General features: G+C 41.6%; 1 protein-coding gene across 2 annotated transcripts in view; it reads left to right on the top strand.

Moving 5' to 3' along the window:
* Positions 1 to 15,169, top strand: part of bbs9 (Bardet-Biedl syndrome 9) — a 153,599-nt gene that overhangs the window by 99,398 nt on the left and 39,032 nt on the right. For both annotated transcript variants that reach the window (XM_067511468.1, XM_067511469.1), the window contains exon 21: positions 3,857 to 3,967. In XM_067511468.1, coding sequence (XP_067367569.1) covers positions 3,857 to 3,967 — 111 coding nt within the window. The remainder of the gene's footprint in view (positions 1 to 3,856; positions 3,968 to 15,169) is intronic.

Here is a 15,169-nt window from a genome sequence, read left to right as displayed (position 1 = left end):
TTTTGGCTGAGAAAAACATGTTGCCTGCTAACATATTATTAATATGTTTCATATAACTTTATCCATTTTTGTGACTGGACATCACATACATTAAATGTCAACATATCCCCCCAAAAACCTGTTTTAATTTTCAATTTATATGTGTAGAAACTCTTTTTTTTTTTATGACACCGGGTACAGTTTCTTCACTAATGAAGTCCAAAGTGTTTGCTTGTGTTCAAAGTCCAACTGAATGCAAGCGAACACACACACACACACATCCTCATTTCCACACACCCCTACAGTCCATGTATGTGTGTTATTTCCACTGGTAGATGTGGTTCTTGCCTGCATCTATTTTAGACTTAAAGAGAGGGGAGAAGATGGGCTCCGTTTTTGCTCGTTGGCGTGTGTGTGTGTGTGCGTGTGTGTGTGTGTGTATGTAATGTATGTGTCCATTCAGAAGACACAGAGCAAAAGGGAATCTGTGTAATATGTGTAAGTGTAGGTCGTGTGTTGTGTGTAATCCGGAGCAGCTGTCTTTGTTCTGTCTCTGTGGTGTTTCTAAATTGAAGAGTTCTCCTTCAGAATGCTATATATAAAACTATTCTGCTTCAGAAAAAAAATCAATAATTACCTGAAGTTTATCCTTCGGTGCGTCGTAAATGTTACAGTGTTGCTGTTTTACATCCTGGGGGAATTTCTGGACAATTACAAACTATAAAAATAATGGTAAGTGCAGACTCGGTCTTTGTTTGAAATCACTTTATTACAACTCTGTACGTTTCCTTATTACTTTAGTGAAATTAAATGTTTTCATCATGTCCGTCAGATACACAGCTTATAACAGTTTGTGTGCCTTTGTTGTGGTTTGCAGGATTAGACTGTGGGTGAGGTTTCTGATTCACACTCACACCAGTTTTTGGCATAACTCACATTTTCTGTTTTTTTGATGTGTGTTTTAAAATAGGTGTGTGTGTGTGTGTGTGTGTGTCACATGCTGCGCGTACGTGTGGACGTGCACATGTACAAACATGTGTACATTGAGGGGGGATTGAAATAGCATAAAGCCCACAGCCAAATTGCTGGTAACCACAGCAGCACAGTGTCACCCCCATCTTCAAACCACAGCCCAGAATAAAGCAGGAATGCGCTGGTGTCTCCACACTGCAGACCAAGACTGAGCTGTCTATTGGAAGCAGCTTCACCCCTCCACCAAGATGTTCAGAACTGTTCCAAAACCGTTCCGTAGGGGCCCCCAAACTGTCACAGACCAGCCCAAACAGTCCCACACTGTCCCACAGTGTCTCGAACTGTCACAACATGGCTTAAACTATCGTTAAGCTGCACAAACCATCACCGCCGATCCACAAATAGGCCCACAAATGTCCAAAATGCCTTAGTTTCCAGCCGTCCCAGACTGTTCCCATTTAATTTAAACTACATTAACACTGCAGCACAAATATTCGACCTTAAAAGATTTAAATGAATCCCAAACTGATCCAAACGTGCCCTTAAACCTCTCCAGATAGTTGTACCACGACCTACTCAAGTAACTAGAAATGTTCTATCACTGCAGAAACTCTCCTTCACCCAACCTTTTTTTTTTCCTTTTCTAAATGAATCCATTATTTCTAAAGGCAAACATTTTCCATTGTCCCTGACATCTTGGGCAGCCATAGACCGTCAGGCACAAATCGAATACTACTTTTCAGAACTTAAAATCCATTCAGAGGTACTGACGGATTCCTATTATTACTATTTTACACGTTAACAATACTACTAAAGCCACTTTTACTACTGCTTATTATAACAAATACTGAGCATGGTGTACAGGTGACAAGTAATGTACACTTTTTCAGTTGTTCAGAGGCAGTTTGAGTGAGCAATGTGAAGAGAACTAGGAAGAACAAGTAACCGTACTGTAACAGATGAAATAGGTTTTGTATTTCCACTGCATCTACTACAGCCAATGTTACTGTACTCGCGTCTAGGCGTACTTTAAATATGTTGGCTACTGTGACTACCTCTGCTGCCATTAGTGTTGCGTCGACGCGCGGCCTATAATTACAGTGTCACCTTCCATTCTGTTGCTTTTCTTGAGCGTTGTGTGGTGCGGAGAGTTGAGACCAAACCTCACGGTTGCCTAAAACTGATAACTCGACCAGCGAGACAAATATAGGCCTGACCACGACTGACAGAGAAACAGATATACACCACGACGCCGCCGTACTACACCTACTATTTACAGAGAGAGGAGGAGGGTGAGGGAGGAATGTGTGAGAGGTCGGCACTGTGAGACGGCCGGGGTGTGTGTGTGTGTGTGAGAAGTAGGTGGGCTATTTCCTTACCTGATGTTGATGTAAGACTAAGGTTAAATCAAGCGCATACACACACACAGACCCACACATTCCCTGTGAAAATGTAAGACAACGTTAAAAAAAAAGACTGGCCTTAAAAAAACACCTGCCCAATTAAGAGTAAGGCATATCCCATTTCAAACAACTGTGTGTGTGTGTGACTGAGAGTGAGGGAGAAGCCACAGGCTGTGCTCTTACCAAAGAGAACAAGATTGGCTTTAGAAAAGGCCAGGATAAATATTAGAGAGGGCTTAGGATAATCTGTGTGCACACACTCACACACATGCAGACACAGTGGGGAGAGGCAGGCACACACACACACACACACACACACACTCTTAACTTAAGGTAAGACACAATGGCAGACATGTCTTGTACACACACACACACACACACGATACAAAGGCCCAATGTGACACACACACACGATACAAAGGCCCAATGTGTGCAGCGCGTGTTTAATGAAGCTGGACACAAACCTTTGGGAAGAGAGGACATAAGGAGAGATGGTGGGGGAGAAGGGAGGAGGGAAGGAAAAGAACATGGACAGAGAACTGTGGGAAGGAGAAAGTGCATAAAGAAAAGAAAATGATTGAGGGACCACGAGTTGACAGAAAAATGGTGCAGAAAGAAGAGGATAAAGAGAGAAAGAGAATGAGGGGGAAATGGATGCAGAGGAGACAAGCTGAGGAACGAGAGGAATGAGGAAGGGGGGATGAGGAGGAGACACAGAGGTGGGACGAAGAATAGACAAGGCGACCAATTCATCAGCTTCAGAACCTCCTTAAGTCCGGACTGATCTATGGGATTTAAGGAGGGATTTCATCTCTCTCACACACACACACGTTTTACACTCAGTGCATGTTCAACACTGTTTTTTATAGAAACTCCCAAAGAACATTTACTGAACTGCACTTAGATTTAATGTAATATTATTTGACTTTAACATTTTCCCTTCCAGCTCATTATTCGTGTATCCAATGGCATAAAGGAGATTTAGACAAAGTAAAGACTTGAATAATTGTCATTTAATTGGACTTTTGAAAGAATATTAAGTTACTGTGAAAATGTTGCAGTATTTTTAGTTTTGCTATGTTTTATGCTACTTTGTTAGTATGTTAAAGTTGAGCAAAAAACATTTGAAAATGATCAGTATTTGTGCATTTTTCGTGATTACCAACAAATCGCAAGATGTACTTTTACCACACATGGACATTTATTGTAGACTTGCACTGTGTCTTCTTTACTCCACATTCGATGTCTGTAAAATTACGAACTGCACGAAGAAAGAACTTTATAGCTAGACAATAGAAGAAGAAGAAGGTATAACTCGATCTGATCAGTGCACTCGGTGAAGTTAAAATTCTTCGGCTGTGCAAACGTATTGGTTCAAAACTGTAAAACATTCCTGGAGGATTTGATTGAAGTCTGTCAAAATGCCCCTGGAGCAGTTCTGAGTGTAAATGTGTGCAACTATAATAAACAGGTGTTATTTATTCTCCCCGTTTGTCACTCAGGAGGCGTTGAGACCATTGCAGAGGTGCCCGGAGATGGGGAGGAGCTGGGACTTCCACAAGAGGCAACCAAGTTCATCAAGAAAAAGCAGCCATCTAAAAAAGTCAAGAAAGGTAGGAGCCTGCACGTCCTCAGTACTTCCTAATGTCTCCTATAATGACTCCTTCCATAATTTAGTGTCTTTATTTGGAGTTAAATAGTCCTCAGCTCTGAGTTGTCAGTGGCTCCATTTCACCCCGTCATAAATTCCCAACCGACCCATATCAAAATACATCGGTCCAGCAGTACATCCGCAGCATCGCTCTCAGCTTGTCAGTAAATCCTGACCAGAGCCCTGACACTGATATCTGCTCAGTGCATGTCACACTGTTTTAATCCACCTCTATTTTCCCTCGCGGCACAGTGCTCTGTCTCATCTGTTATTCGTACATACCACTGGGACTGTCATTGGCTCACGGTGTGCAGCATCAGCATGGTTTGGATTCTAGTCGGTGCCAAAAGATGATATCAAGCGGTAAATTTAGCTCCGTGGATACTGTATGGATGTTCTTGTGTTTCTGCAGGTGTAGCATCCTTTCTGTTTTTTTTCTGCATTGTTGTAATTAAGCTTCGCTTTGAGCACCTCTGCCTGATCCCAGCAGGCTTTGCTCACATCAAATGATATATACGGTGTCCCCACATATCTGAATCACTACGAGCAGGAAAAAGGGTTTATCTTTTCCATGATGCATCATCCAACACCACGGTGAAAACCACAGCCCTGCTTGTTCAACAGCTGTCCACTGTTCCTTACCTGGATCTGATTTAGTGTTTAGTTAAGCGAAAGCTCTAAGGTTTGTGCAGGGATAATTGGAAAACAAGAACCTTTCCATCCAACACCTTGGTGACATGTTGGGTGCAGCCATCTTGACAGGGACGCGCACCCAGGTTTGAGTCGGGGGATGCAGCAAAAACCCCAAAATGTCTCAGAAAGAGTAGGTGATATCACAGTGTTACAGCTATGAGCACAGTGTCTTCCGCCGTCATGAGAGCGGAGCCGGGACGGTGTCTGCTGCTGCTGCCAGCTTACAGTTACCAGATCTACACTCACTGTTCTTTCATCCTCGATTGAGTGTCTGCTGTCTCTCATTCACACTCTCTGTTCTCTAACGTTTGTATCCCTCTGGCTGGGCTCTCATTTTGTCACTGCAGAAGATTTCCGACATTTATTTTCCAAATGATTATAATGTAAGTAGGTAAACAGACTCTATTTCGATCTAGGTCTGTACTTTTTCCACCCTGTTCCATTTTATTTGTGTTTTCCCTTTTAGTTGCTGATCTGATTAGTAAACCATCATTGGGTCACAACACTACAGTATCTTAGTAGCCTATGCAAACACACACATGCATCAGTCATTGAGGACAAATCTGTGTTTTATGACAGTTTGTCTTTCCTAAACCAGGGTGAATGAATTTGCTTTGATGGGCTCTGCATTCGTTAGCATGTGTGCATGTGGTTAATCCACTCAGGCGTCAGCACTAATGAGAAAAGGAGGTGTGGGAGACACAAAGGGGGAGACACACACATATCGTACATACACCCACACTGCGAGTGACTGTTTGTTTTCTGAGCTAGAATCATATCAAGGCCGCGATGAGATGTGACTCGTTTTGACGTGTTTCGAGCTCTCGCACAGCTTTAAAGCTGTGCCTTACTTTTTAGTTTAGTATTTGTGACTATTTTTACAAAACGACATTTGAAAAAAAATCAGTGACATTCCAAGTAATGGTTTTTGGCAATGATTTTGATTTAGTCTGACTTAAGTCTGACTTTTGTGGACATCGTACAGGTATATTCATTTTAGTCAACTCTAGTTTAAAGCAACAAAAACGGAAGCCATTTCACTGTAGTAGCTTCATTTGTGATCTACATTTTGAGGCATTATGGGTAATTTTATCTCAAGCTGTTTTTTTTTCTTTTTTCCATTGACACCTCTGATTTCCTCTGGGTTATACTGTAGAATAATTGAGTTCAAAAACTTGTTTCTGTAAAGAATATAAATTTAGGTTAGAAGACAGAGAGTGTTTTAAAATGTATTATTATGGAATTATATTCTAGTTTTCTTGTAATTGTATGAGATAATTAAGAGAAATGTGTTTAATATGTATCAGTCATTTTACATTTCTCTTGGTTTACATCAAACTGTGAAGCACAATAGAGACTGAGGAGTTTTAACCATGTCTCACTGCTGTTCTTCAGATTTACTAATTAATATTGTCGGTCATGAAAACCTCCACAGCAGGTCTATGATTTCTCCTAAAAGCAAGTGGAGGAAGGAGGGATAGTGAATTGTGGAGGTGATTTGAGGACGAGGGTAGGGGAAGGAGGTGGCATCATGTTCAGACTTGTCCTGGAGTCAACACTCCTCCTCATCGTCACATAGAAAGAGAAAACAGCGGCAGCTTGTAAAGGCTTTGCACATAAACCCTGCAGTGAAAGTTGTTTTCTGAGCCTGGAGCTTGTGGTTATTGCTCAAGGATGGTTGAGCAGAGAGGATGGTCACAGAAATAATGATCAGCTTTAATGTCAGTGTCATTCTACACACACTTGTGGTCTCGCAACAGAAACTTTCCTCTTTTGCTAATATCATGAAATGACACTGTAATTTTTTCCCTGCTAAACTAACCTATACAAGGCATTATTCATTATTTATCCTTCTACATGTCCTGTTAAAAATAATAATTCATTTTATTTATGAAGCACTTTATATTTGTTAACAAATCTCAAAGTGCTACACAACCAGATTAAAACCAAGAATAAAACCTAATAAACATGTAAAGCATAGAAACATATAAAACACAAAATAACACAGCATTAAAGAAAAAGTAATGATCACTTTAAAATGTTTTTCCTGAACAGAAAAGTCTTTAACTGTTTTTTGAAACAGTCCACAGTCTGTGGTGCCTTCAGGTTCTCAGGCAGAGCGTTCCAGAGCCATGGAGCAGCTGCTGAGGAGGCTCAGTCCCCCATTGTGTGGAGTTTGGATCCACGCAAAGTCTGTCTGCTTACCCGCCAGTGGATGCACTGGCGGGTAAGCAGACAGACTTTATCATCAATGCGAAGGTGGATGGGGAGCCAGTGAAGTGTCCGGAGAACAGGAGTGATGTGTTGGTGTTTCCGCACCCTCATAAGGATGATTGCGGCGCTGTTTTGAACATGTTGGAGCTTTTGAAGGCTCCTGCCGGAGATTCCAATGAGAAGTGCGTTAGAGTAGTCCGGCCTGGAGGAGACCAAGGCATGGACCAGTCTTTCAGCGTCACAGAGGGAGAGGGAGGGGAGGAGTTTGGCTGTTCCTGAGATGAAAACATGCAATTTTACAGAGGTGTTGGACACCTCCAACATAACAGAAACAACCCAATGAGTGTGTGGCAGGGATGCTTTTGTAATTTCCCTTCTTTCTTAGACCTTGTTTCCTGTCAGCTTAAACAAAACAAGTTTATGGCCTTAACCAGCCGCGTCCCATAAAACCAGAGAACAAGGCGGTAGAGATCAAATCAGTTAAAATGTTACATTTTTCACACAAAACACACACTCACGTACACATTCCGCCTACCTGTCTATAACTTCAAAGTAATTAGGCACCAGGCTAAACCTTGCAGCACACACACATACAGGCCTGTGCCGGAAAGCACATTTGGTTGACTTGAAAGACATGAAAGGGTGTCTGAGAGTGGGACATACCGAGAGAGAGAGGGACGAGAGAGAGAGAGAGGGAAGAGAGAGAAGAGAGGGAGAGGGAAGAGAGAGAGAGGGAAGAGAGAGAGAGGGACGAGAGAGAGAGAGGGACGAGAGGGAAGAGAGAGAAAGAGAGGGAAGAGAGAGAGAGGGAAGAGAGAGAGAGGGACGAGAGGGAAGAGAGAGAAAGAGAGAGGGAAGAGAGAGAGAGAGAGGGAAGAGAGGGGCACACACACAGTCTCTCTCTCTCTCCGCTCAGCTTTAAAAGACAGATAAAAGAGAGTCTTCCTTCTCCATTTGACTGACGCTGCATCGGATGTGTGTTGCTCTGCTCCTCCTTACAGCCCACCTGGGATCAGAGACACCACCCAGAACATGTACACACACACACACAAACACACACACACACACACACACACCACAGAACCCAGATATGTCATAACTGAAACAAGACTGTCAATGATGATGATGCATGTCCTGTACATACAGAAAGATACAATAGCACAAACTAATGATCTATTTATGATTCTCTACGGTATCATTTCTAAACACACACATGTTTAGGAGGCAGAGTGCTGAGCTAAATCTGAACTCTGACTAAACCCCAGCAACCAGAGTCTTTCTCTTCCCTTGATCTTGCCTTAGAGTCACAGTAGACAACTTATCATATCCAGGGTCAGTCTGAGTTTACTGATCTCACTAAGCCACATTAAGTACCAGCAGAGCCACAATGGTATTATGTGACCGGTTATTACTTCTCAGTTATTTAGCTGGAGACACTACACTAACATGTGTTAGCATCAAACTGTTATTATTATCATTTACATACATATATTTGATCTGACTGTGAGTGGGCAGATAAGTAAAACCTGTTTTGGTTCAGTAAATTTCCATCTTTCATCACCCTCGTCAAAGCCTTCGGGCTGTCGGCTCATCAAGGCAGCGGGTTCTGCAGACTGGGATATATCCACACAGAGGCTGGGGTGGATTGAATGTATAAACTCTTCAGTGCTGCTTTCGCACTGTTTAACATCTCACATTTAATGTGGATTCCTGGCTTTTTTTTTTTTTTTTTTGACTGTGGCTGCTTGGTTTGTAACAAGGATGCATTGGTCCAGTCTGCTGGACCAAATCGGGTACTGAATCAGCTAGATGTGACCAATCTATTCAGTTAAATGTATTTTCTGTTTCCGCTATCATTACTTTTACTAAGTAATGGTTCGTCTTTAGCACAGCATCACGTGTCCGCAAATACCTTAAAGTGATGCATCACAAAATGTACTGTGCAATAAAAAATTCCGACGTGCTTTCTGATGCCAGCAAGCAACAACTTCAGAGAATGATTCTCATCTGGAGGAGCTCTGGAAAAGCAGGTTGACTCTGCTGAAGGTTCCTCCGAGTGATGTCACCTTGTGGCATTTTTTAGCTAGAAGTAGAGATAACTGGATATAGAGAAGTCAGAGAGAAGTAAATGGTATATTTACATGTACTACCCAAACTAGAAGCAAAGAAGCATGTTCAGTATGAGTGACGGCTTCCTTTAACATGTACGGTCTCACTCTCTCCACCTTTGTAACCAGTCCAAACGCACTGTTCCTCTCCACTCTGTTCTTCTCTTCTACCCAGAACAAAGCTGCACTGCTACTGGAATGTGTTGTGACTCAGCAAGAGTTGGTGTTCAGAAGCTGAGAGAAACTTGTACAAAGTCCTTCTGTGTCCAATTCCACAAAGAGCGTGAAAAGAGCTGCCACTTTACTTTCACACATTGCGGCTGCTATTCACATCCAGCTCCTGCGTACACTGACACATACACAGCAGGCAGGTTTCCTCATCCTGAACAGCATCCTCCTGGGCTCTGACCAGAATTTCTGACCCATGGACCTCCGTTCTGGACGCGTTTGCATGTGTGGTAATGTGTGTGACAGATAGAGGTCTCTCTATTCCCACCACACCCCCCATGAATAAAAATACAGACAAGAAAATGAGCCCTTGTTAGAGGCCATTGCCACACACACAGACTTTCTGAGGCTAAGTGTTCACGCAGATGGAAACTAAAATATGTGGCTCATGAAACCATGCTGAAATGTTGTATATATGTGGTGTGTGCTGGAAATTAAGTGTGTGTGTACATGTTTAATGGTGTTTAGAGTGTGTAAACATAGGTGTGGTCGTTGCGATAGATATTGGCTGCAGGTTATGTCATGAATTGCACAGTGTGTGTTAACATATCTGGATTCAATTACTTATGTTTTTGTGAAATCAAGATTTCATGAACGTATGTTTATTCAGCTGATATTACATTTTAAAATGAAAAGCTGATAGCATAGGCTCCATTATTCTTGGAGAGGTGATGAGTTTTGATTTATTTCTAAATTAAACTATATCAACCATAGTCATCACCGTACTCCGAGCCTCATTTATTATTTACACAGGCTGTGTGTTCATCATTTATCAAAAGAAACATATTTGTTCTGTTCAAAGTTATTTGGAAAATATATGCGAAAATATCAAAACTGACAGGTAAAGTAATGGCCTGCTATTATTGATTACATAAGCCCCTAAAGTGTCATTCATTTTAATAATTTGTGTTTACAGATTTCTCTGCTTCAATAATTAAAACAAGAGAAACCTGCAGACGGATGAGCTTTCAGTTCACTGAATGTCAGCGCATGTTGACACCGATTCCCATTTACATAAACGGACACTTTTGTTCCGAGTGACGTAGAAGTGAGGCACTAAACCAGGAGCAACTTCGCGTTCAGCGTCTTGCCCAAGGACGCTGTGACACAACCGTTGACACAGCAGCTGATTTATTAAAATTCGACAGCGCCCATGATTATATTTTCATCTTCCTACAACCAAACAGCAAAAAATACCAAATACGAATGTGTCAAATATGCTTCATAAGCTGCAGAGTATCTATAATTGTACCGTGTGCAGCCATGTGATTTTCAACATTTCGGAGCTTCAATGAAGAGGATGTGACGAGCTGATGTCGAATATGAATCACATCTCTCAGCTTTAAACTTTAAGAACACTGGCTATTTGAAAGTGTTCGACAGGTGTGTGTTTAAAATTACACACTGCAGTTCTTCTCTCTAAAATGTTTGTTTCCCATCTTCCGCTAATGCAAATTAAGCTTGACAGTTTCTACTTGTCAAGCTTGTCACCTCTCAGAGCCATAGTGCTAAATGCACCTGAATAACCTGAAATTGGTACAAAAACGAATTTACCAGCATCAAAGGTCGAGTTATATGATTTAACCTTGTATGTGATTGTTCAACCAATCATCAGCACAGGGTTGGTTCTGGTAATTTCAGGGTAATAGATTTAAGTGTGTCTTGAAAAGCCACAAGAATTTGTATTTTTGCACCTTCAAACATGTCAACATGTGTCATTTGTCAATCACCTTAAATCCAAATCATCAGCTGTGATTTTTTTTTTACATATCCAGCTGGTCAAAAATCCAGTGAGACCTTAATCTGAGTTCCATAAAATCCAGATCAATGTTCACTAAAGTAAACTCGTCACCGCCTTCTTGTTCTCTGAGTGCATGTCTTTATCAAAGGTGTTCAAAAATAGTTGGTCAGTGGGAGCTTTGAATTGTGTTGCTGTGTATTTTACATATTCTCATCAAAATTTGTACTAAACACCACTAAAAATAATCAAAGACTAATATCTTCATGTAATTTTACTTTTACCGAATCCTATATCGTCTAGCTTCCTAACTAAACAGAATCTACGTATAAATTGATGTATTGTCCAAACATTTTTATGTAGAAAATTCCAAAATCCCTTCGACACCATCTTGTTTTCAAGCACATATGTTTGACACTTGTCAGTGCACTTACTCATAGTATGAACACAAGCGTCCCAAAACGTTCCATCGGGTCGGTAAAACCCACAGAAATGACAAAGGCGATGACCCCAAATGGCCTCAGCTGTAGCTCTGTCAAGAAATGAGAGATAACAGCGCTGGATTTATTTACTAAAAAGAGCACGAAGACGCGTTTGAGGGTTGATTTGAGAGACATGAGCCAGCAGTCGGGGAAGGGACGAATCCCCTGTAGTGACTGAACTAAGAAAAGAAGGTCGTCCAACCAGCCCTCTGATCTCCTGAGCGCTTTTAATCTCCGAGCTTGTAGCTTGTCAACAAGATTTTTAGGTAGCGACATTTGCTCTTGTACTGTAAGAGCAAAGCCCACGCATGCCAACAAAATCCCTACCGCATGGCTATCACACCATCTCCAGAGCTATTTGTTGGCTCTGGGTGTGTTGACGGAACGCTGATGAGATACTTGGCTGCTTAATGCGTGTGTAATGTTCCGCTAATGTCCCTGCAATGGCATTATCTGATCGGCTATTCCTGGCCAGACACTAATGCACATGATGATTACAGATAGAGATGAGGACAACGGCCCAGATATTTGTTGCCTGGTTAGGTACCAGCGTGGACTAATGCTTACGGTCTCGTAACGAAACGTAAACGTGTAATGGAAAGTTCAGGGCTTTTAAGCCTTACAGCAGCTCAGTTTGTGACCTTGTGAGGTGATGGCATCTGTAATTTTACTTTTTTCTCACCTGAAAGGCCGAACCAAGGTTCGTGTTTTCCTTCAATGTCATACACTTGGTCCGTTTTTTGCAATCAATTACATCCTGTCATCTTTGCAGACTTTGGCTTCTTATGGAAGCCTGCACTTTGATGTTCTTTTGCCTCAGTTACTTCACTTTTATGCCCTCAGATCTACGCTGTGTCATTCTCTCAGGGGAAAACAAGGTATACGTTTCTTCGTTCTTATTCTTATACCAAACTTAAATTGATTTTTTTCCCCTCCTTTCCCAAGATGGAGGGAAACGGTGTGATTATAGCCGACCTCAACCTCTCGTATTTAATCCAAAGGTCTGAACCATCCAGAAATTGTTTTCACACTCGACACGAACCGAACCATGTTCCAGTTAGATCTGGATCAAGACCACCTCTTGGGTTCCAGCCAAATTCTGGTTCTTTGGTGCAGACCGTGGTCTGAGGCCCCTTTCACACCTGCTATTTTGATTGGGGCCAAACTCAGAAATCTGGATGTCCAGACCAAACAGGGTAGATGTTTTTATATTATGAAAATTCATATGGTAAACATACATCAACAGTTTATTAACACAGCAGGGGATTTCTCTAAAAAAATGTCATTAATCACCAACTTGATGACAAGTTATGTAAATTATGACTGAGAGAGTGGGAGGGACGTGAAGAGCATGGACAGGGAAGAAAAGAAAAGGAAATATTTGGGGAAAAGAGAGGAGGGAGAGGCAGGAACTATTCTGGCTACGATAGCCATCAACACATCACACATTGTTTCATAGGTGTGTGTGTGCGTGCTTCTCACCCTCGGGTCATGTAACGTGGTTTTTGTGCTAGTGTCCATTCAGACTCTGGTTCCTGAGGGAACCTTCCAGATGCAATGAATGCTCTTCCTCTGGGAGGCCTATGTAGGAAGTGCAGCTTCCAGTCGGGAGGAACCAGCCTTCACACACCCTGCTGCTTTTCACATTAGGGCCACGGCAGCAATGTTATAGGATATAACTATTCATCCAAAGCTTTTATAGTAGCTACTAATTCTGTTAATACACATCAAGAGTCGAGGCTTCAGTCCCCATAACTGTGAATAATGAACCCAGAAATTATGATCGTTGACATTTCTCTGAGACCCACTGTGCGTTTTTTATTTTGTAAAATGTTTGTTTCTGCCTCCAACAGAAAGTCAGAATATCTTGAGTACAGAAGAGTTACGTGTATTACTAATAGTACTAATAGGATTATACCTCTCGTTTGCTTGAGACCAGTACATTTGACCAGGAGTGAGAGATTGATGCGAAGCGTTTTGATGAGAATCCTTAAGATGAATTACTTAAAACAAGAGTAGCATTATTCTCTAATGATGGAATATTTAATGTCATCGTTTTTGCTCACATCCCACAGACAGTGATTCACAGACAAAGCTTACAGTTTAAAGGTGATCAGGGATGGATTTTCTCTGTAATAAAGGCCTCATTTTTCCCCACTTTCCCCTTAAATCCCCTCACCCCTCCCCCCATTTTTAACAGGGGACCTTTAATTTGCAAAGGGGGAAGTAATGAATTGTGGAGTATACTTTTTCATAGGCGACCTGGGAGCTGAGAAGCCCCTTCTCTCTCTTATTGTACTGTGCAATGGCCGAGACAGAACGTGCACTTTCGGGTGAAATTTATTGAAAATGTAAAAAGTTCTTGCACCAGTGATATTATATCATGAAAGTAGGGAATTTTAGTAGAAATGCTCATTTCTTATCGCAAACTATTTATTGAAACAAAAGCTCACAACTGCCGTCTTGGTCTCATAATGTCAAAATGTGAACAGCATGAAGAAGAGGACGGTTTAGATACAAACTGTCACTGAACCACAACAGTTCAATTTTATTTTAGGTGCATTCTGAAATTTCACCTGAACCTCGAACATCCCTTACTTTGTGTGAGCGATGTATGTTGGACAGAAGCTGCTCCTGCACTTCATGTTGACTTTCCTTTACTGCTCCTCTCTCTTTCCTCACCTACTTGTGTAAGAAGTGAAATGCAGAAATCAGTGCTTTGACATTTATTTGTATTGTGACTTTTAGGGAAAAGGATCTAAAACTTAGGGACCAGCTGGTGAAGAAATCGCAACACCTAAAGCGTAAATTACTTGGAGACAAAGTAAAGGAAGTATTTAGCAAAAGTCCAAAACGAATCACATCACTCGCTTAAATTGAAAAATGTCTGTTAACACGTTTTTTATAACAGTAAAATCTAGGATGCACTGTGATTTTTAGCTTGTGCTGCAGCCCACAAGTTATTTTACCAAATAGATTCATTACCGCAGCATAGTTTGCAGCTAATATGCTAATTAAACTTCCCGTGTCGCCCAAATGATTTATATACATACTGTACTGTTGTTACTACATAGTTGTTGTAATACATCAGTAAATGACTAACAAGTGATTGAAACACATCTTATCCCCCCTCACCCCCCCCCCCCCCCCCCCCCGAATTTGTTGCTTTCTTTATTATACTACTGCACAGTGAAGTAAAGCAACATTGTAAAGCGCTTTGGATTTATAAGCAGCTATTTACCGTTTTAGCGTTTACCAGTGTGTGTGTGTGTGAGAGAGAGAGAGAAAGTTTATCACAGGAGACATGTCAATTAGCTGGGGGGTGCAGCAGGCAGGGCTGGAGGTCAGAGATCAGGGCGAGGGGATTCGTCAGCTGTCACTAACTATAAAAACTTACTCTGTGTATGTGGGATCACGAGGGCCTCAGTGCAGGTTGGTAGCCACTGAGCCGAGACTGAACACATGCTTTTACACACACACACACACACACACACTCCCACTCTCTCTCTCTCTCTCTCTGTGTGGCCCCTTCTCATGCTAATAATGGAAGGAGTTATGAAAAAATCCCATTATTTATTTCTACTTTATGTAATTTAATTGAACTAAGACAACGCTGAGTGTAGACGAGCCTGAAGTAACTGTGAGTTCCCTGACTAAGTGTGTGTGTGTGTGTGTGTGTGTGTGTGTGTGTGTGTGTATAA

The sequence above is a fragment of the Channa argus genome, chromosome 7, assembly GCF_033026475.1.
Source record: "Channa argus isolate prfri chromosome 7, Channa argus male v1.0, whole genome shotgun sequence".
In the NCBI taxonomy this organism is placed as follows: domain Eukaryota; kingdom Metazoa; phylum Chordata; class Actinopteri; order Anabantiformes; family Channidae; genus Channa; species Channa argus.
This window is presented reverse-complemented; position numbering and strand designations above follow the sequence as displayed.